Source organism: Otolemur garnettii, unplaced genomic scaffold (assembly GCF_000181295.1).
Source record: "Otolemur garnettii isolate 467f Iridium unplaced genomic scaffold, OtoGar3 scaffold00030, whole genome shotgun sequence".
NCBI classification, from domain to species: Eukaryota; Metazoa; Chordata; class Mammalia; order Primates; family Galagidae; genus Otolemur; species Otolemur garnettii.
This window is the reverse complement of record NW_003852425.1, coordinates 4,722,188-4,728,187: the sequence shown is the minus strand read 5'-3', so window position 1 is coordinate 4,728,187 and position 6,000 is coordinate 4,722,188. Positions and strand designations below refer to the sequence as shown.

The 6,000-nt window shown below is 49.7% G+C and overlaps 1 protein-coding gene across 1 annotated transcript in view; it reads left to right on the top strand.

The window, feature by feature from the left end:
- The first annotated feature begins 1,334 nt into the window (after positions 1 to 1,334).
- LVRN (laeverin) overlaps positions 1,335 to 6,000 on the top strand; it is a 64,108-nt gene continuing 59,442 nt past the window's right edge. The window contains exon 1 of the mRNA XM_003788900.1: positions 1,335 to 2,204. Within this exon, the coding sequence (XP_003788948.1) occupies positions 1,510 to 2,204 (695 nt within the window). The 5' untranslated portion in view covers positions 1,335 to 1,509. The remainder of the gene's footprint in view (positions 2,205 to 6,000) is intronic.

The window sequence follows — 6,000 nt, the reverse complement described above, 5'->3', positions numbered from 1 at the left end:
TTGGAGACTGGTCCACAGATTACAGCATAACCACCTGCATGAACTTCCTGTCAAATCTCCCTCCTTGCTGTTGGTTCCCGGGAGTTGCCTTGTTGAAAGTCATTGATTTCACTTCCAGGAGTGAGAAAGCACACATTTCCCAGGAAGGTCACCGAGATCCGAAGAGTCTCTGAACTCAAAACAGGAAAGTGAAGACCTTTTGATAGCTGCCACAGAAAACTTATTTTCGCTGTGAAAAAACTGGACTCTAAAGACGGGACACGCTGAATTCAATCTTCACCCTGCAATAGGATCTTAGCTGCCTTCCCCTTCTTCTTCCCCAGCGCCTCCTGAAGTTTGCCATCCTATTCCCACTTCCCTCGTGAGTGTGCGTGCAACTCGGCACCGCGCACCGGCCAAGGAGCCCGCCCCGGCGGCGTACCGGCTAAATAGCAAACAGATGCCCAACGTGCCAAAGAGCTTGCCGACTGGGGCACTGCCTGGAAAACCAGTTCCAGCCCCGAGCTTTCTGAGTGGAAAGACTGGTCGTCGGATTATTATTGTTTTTGCTAGAAACGAGCTGGTTCGGAAAGTAGGCACCCCCTTTTCCCCGGCGGGGATGCGGAGAACAGACCCAGCACCAGGACTGGAAAGCTGGACCCCGCGCAGCGGTGGAGCTAAGTGGAGGCTTCCCGTGGGGCTCCCTCCTAGGGTGAAGGGGTCTTCCCAGGCCCTTCACCCGGACAGCGCGGGCAGACACCACGCTCCCCTAGGATTTTGTCGCCCGTTCCTCCAGCCCGGCTTTGTAAACTGTGGAAGGGCTCCGGGATTCGTGACTTGGTTCCCAACTTCCCGCTCGCTGCCTGGACCGCTTGCGTGTCGGCGGCCACAGACTTGGCTCCACAAGTTTGTTCTGACTGTACGGCCGTCTCTCGCAGGGTCACTTCAAAGAGAGTTCCTCAATGTCCCGCTTCTCAAGCTCTCACCCTACCCCCCAGCAAACGAAGCCCAGGGTGGTGGTTGGGCAGGTATGTTTGCCGACCGCTCAACGCTGCGGTCAAGGAGGTGCGGGTGTTAGGTACGTGTCCCTTTGCCAAGAACACCTGAAGCCGTACCGAGTCACACTCCAGCAAATCCCAGTAATTCAAATATCCTTATCAGAAGTGACTAGATTCGAGTTTGGTCCGACCACCCCCTCCCCGCGCGGCCCCTACAGGCCTCTTCTGCGCGGTCTTTCTCTTCAGACCCCAAAGGGCGCACGTCTGGGTGTGCCAAGTCCGCCTCTTCCCCCGGCTCTGGCGGGGGCGGGAGTGGGCGGGCAGGGACCTGGATCCGATTAGCTGGAAGGGGGAAGCAAGCCGTGGTCCCAGCCGCTTTCTCCTGCCTCTCTGTCCTCCCGGGCTCCTCCAGCAGGAAGAGGGACTGTACAGGACAGGAGGGGTGGGGGTCCCACCTTTGAGCATCCCGCCCGGGGATCAGAACCGGTGCCTCTGTCTCTGACCTTCCTCCTGCCCTTCTCCGGCCCCCTCAATGGGACCCTCTTCCAGCTCCGGCTTCTATGTGAGCCGCTCAGTGGCCCTGCTGCTGGCTGGTCTAGCAGCCACCCTCCTGCTGGCGCTGGCCGCGCTCGCCGCCCTGTACGGCTACTGCGCGCGCGTCCCGCCGTCGGAGCTGGGTGGCCTCGGGGTTTCGGACGCCGCGTCCTCCCCTCCCGACAGGCAAGAGGAGCCGACCGGGACCCCGAAATCTGGCCCCGCTGGTAAGCCGTCAGTGACTACTGCCCGTGACGACTGGCGACCCCCGGGACCCTGGGACCATCTGCGCCTTCCGCGCTGGCTGGTGCCCCTGCATTACGAGCTGGAACTATGGCCCCGGCTGAGGCCCGACGAATTCTCCAAGCGGTTGGACTTCAGCGGCCGAGTGAACATCACGGTGCATTGCAGGGTGGCCACCGCGCGATTGCTCCTGCACAGCCTTTTTCTAGACTGCCAGCGCGCCGAAGTGCGGGGGCCCCTGTCTGCGGGCACTGAGGACGCCACCGTGGGCCGCGTGCCGGTGGACGACGTGTGGTTCCCGCTGGAGACGCAATACATGGTGCTGGAACTCGGTGAGGCCTTGCAGCCCGGTAGCCGCTACGAGCTGCAGCTCAGCTTCTCAGGTATGGTGTACCAGGACACCAGGGAGGGGCTCTTCCTCAACGTCTACACCGACCAGGGCGAGCGCAGGTAAGGGGTAAGGGCGGGCCCCGCCCCAGTCCTCCCCGCCCCAGTCCTCCCCGCCCCAGTCCTCCGGGTTCCCCTCTGTCCCCGCCCCTGCACCTGGCAGGTTGGGCGTGCAGTCGCCTACCCTGTACAGGTGTACGTCTCCCTCCTTCCCGAACAGCCCCCTCTAGCCCATCCTCGGTGACGTTTTCTTCCAGAGCTGGAGGGCAAGAGCCCCCTTACCTTTGGTCCTGAGACCCTGCTCTCGGAATAAAGGCTTGGAGATCCTTCCTCTGGCCAGTTTTCCGCCCTATCCCTGCCCATCCAGGTGGTTTTTATCGTTACCTCTCTTGAAGTTTCTTCTACCCAGAAGTTTATTGTTCTCTTCAGAAAACCCCTTTCTCCTCTAGCCGGCTACTCAAAGGTGGGTCCTTGGACTAGCAGCAGCGGTAATACGTGGGGGCTTGTTAGAAACGCCGACTCTCAGACTCCACTCCCTACCCAGGCGATCGGGATGTGCGTTTTACCTAGATACTCAGGGGACCCTCTGGCCTTGACGCTGGAGGAGCATCCTTCCCGGTTCTGTATTTCCCTTCCTGAGCTCGCCGCGCTTGGCTCCCTGCACTGCCTCTCTTTCTAGGCACTCTGTAACTGCTGCTAGAACAACAAATACATCCATGTCGGGGATATTGGTTCTCATATCTTTTGATTTTTTTGCTAAGGTTCTTTGAAACTTTGGAATTGCCTTTCATTTATACCGCCCATCACCCCCGCCTGGGGCTCTCATGTAGTTTTACTGGCGAACAGTGGCGTCCCCTACCTGCTCTGGGCTCTTTGTCAAGCTCTGCAAAGCCTCAGAGCCCGGCACTCTTGGGATCTCTGTGATGGAAGAAAACGGTAAAAGTGATGATAAGAGACCTCCCCTTTGAGTTTGAAGGCCCATGGAACTTACATAAGATTTTTGTACACTCATTTGAGATAATGTCTCCCATGCCGACTGTTTTCTGCCCCTGCACAAGAATTGCCTCTTTCCACCCTTTGCTACCACACTGTGAACACAGGGACGTGGCTTCAGTGGAAGATAACAAAAAGTTATTTTTTTCAAACCAGCGATCTCTTTCCTCGCTCACAAACTGGTGGAGCATTTGCGGTTCACACAACTGCATGTACTTTGCCCTTTATTATTAGAGAAAATGTTATCAGATGTTCTCAGTGGGAAAGAAACCCACTAAATTACCCTCTGAACCATCCCCTGCACTATTCTGAACATTTCCAGGGTTTCAAAATAAGTTTAATGAGCTACCTTAGTGGATATGTAATCTGTAACTTTTGTTTTTATGGACAGTATGCTTGGTTTGCTCTCTCAAAAAATGCTTGAAAATAGTTTTGGAATGTCTTCATTTAGATGATGTGTTATCTAACTTAGGTGCCCCAGGAACATTTTGAGTTGTTGAGTGCAGCTGAAGGTGCAAGATCCTTCGGAGGAAAAGTGGAAGCTCTTTGTGTGCATATCTGACAGTGTTTTTTGCTGTCCATCAGTAAATCTTCAATGTGTTCTCTCATCTTTTCCCTCTTCCTGTCTTAGTGGGACTGTGACTCAGACAAACTAGAAAACACCAGAAAGGAAAATCCCTTTGCATTTTTCTGTTGTGCCACCTGCTCTAACATCAACTGCAAACCATATTTTCAGAAGAAATCTTAATAAGGTCCTTGTGCATACACCAAGGCAGAGGTCCAGAATTGTGATGTTGGGGGTGGGGGGAGTTTTTACCAGGAAGTTGTCCCTCGGGTCTCTGCTTCTGAAACCATAGGGGAAAGACACCTGTGGCTAATATTCAAGCCAAGGTCATAAAGAACCTGGACAGAATGATGGCTTATGATTTGGCTGACTTAGGGATCCCAGCAGACCTGAGTTTGAACCTGAGCTGTGTGAATTGAGGAAATTGCTTAACCTCACTAAGTCTGTTGCCTCATCATGGAATAGATAGAAAAACTGTCAACTTTTAGAGTATTGTGAAAATGAAATGAGGCGATTGACAGACAGCCTGGGCAGTGGCAGTGGCTGTCACTGGGTCGGATTACCATTGCTGGGAGCAGCCTCCTCATTATCTAAATCTGGAACCTTCCAAGTTCCTGGTCTAAAAAGATGGGTGTGGGAAGAAGCCAGAGGATGGGAGAGGGGGAGTTGTTTATTAATGGTATATATTTTTGTTTTTCAAAATAAAACAACTTCTGGGCTTTGGTTGACAACAATGTGAGTGTACTTTACTGAACAACACACTTAAAAATTGTTAAATGATAACTTTTATGTTATGTGTATTTCACTACAATTAAAAACTTTAAAAAGAGCAAAAATAATTCTGGACCAGTGAATGTAGCATGGGGTTCAGAAACTTACATATTTTAACAATTGCCACAGATAATTCTGATACCAGTAATCTGGTATTTGCTTCACACATTTTTCTAATTTTTTATTTCAAAATAATTACAGATTCATCAATAGTTGCAAAATAGTATTAAAAAGGTCCTGGGTACCTTCCTCCAGTTTCCCCAAATTGTTATATCTTACATAATTACAGTATCATATGGACAGCAGGAATTTGACGTGGGTGCTATGTGTGTATGTGGTTTTATGTTTTATCACATGGGTAGATTTGTGTAACCACTACCAAAATCAAGATATTCAACTGTTCCATCACTTCAAAGATCACTTCTGCTTTGTACCCCTTCACTCTGCTCCCCCACCTTCCCTAACCCTTGGCAACCAATCATCTGTTCTCCATCTCTATAATTTTGTCATTCTGAGAATTTTTTGGGGGGGGGTTTTGTTTTTAGACAGAGTCTCACTATGTCGCCCTCGGTAGAGTGCCATGATGTCACAGCTCACAAACTTTTGGGCTTAAGCGATTCTCTTGCCTCAGCCTCCCAAGTAGCTGGGACTACGGTGCCTGCCACAATGCCTGGCTATTTTTTTGTTGCGGTTGTCATTGATGTTTAGCTGGTCCAGGCCAGGCTCGAACCTGCCACCCTCAGTGCATGTGGTTGGTGCTGTAACCACAGTGCTATGGGTGCTGCCCCATTCTGAGAATATTACATAACATTCACAAGTATGTGACCTTTGGATAATCAGCTTTTCTCACTTAGCATAATTGTCTTGGGATCCATCCAAGTAGTGTGTGTGTCAATCATTTGATTCTTTTAATTTTATTTTTATTAAATCATAGCTATATACAATAATGCAATTTTGGGGTACAATATGCTGGTTTTATATATAATTTGAAATACTTTCATGAAACTGGTTAACATAGCCTTCGCCCCATTTTCTTAGTTATTGTGTTGAGACATTTATATTCTACACTTAGTAGATTTAACATGTACCCTTATAAAATGCACCATAGGTGTGTTCCCACCAGTTACCCTCCTTCCACCCATCTTCCTCCCTTCCCTCCTCTCCCTCTTCTCTTTCCCCTTCATCTTGGGCTATAGTTGGGGTATAGCATTCATATGGAAGTGTGGGTGTTTATAAATTGGTTTCATAGTAGGACTGAGTACATTGGATACTTTTTCTTCCATTCTTGAGATACTTTGCTAAGAAGAATATGTTCAGCTCCATCCATGTAAACATAAAAGAGGTAAAGTTTCCATCTTTTTTAAGGCTGCATAATATTCCATGGTGTACATATACTACAATTTATTGATCCATTCATGGGTCAATGGACACTTGAGCTTCTTCTATGATTTAGCAATTATGAATTGGACGTCAATAAACATTCTGGTGCAAATATCTTTTTATAAAGTGATTTTTGGTTTTTTGGATCCA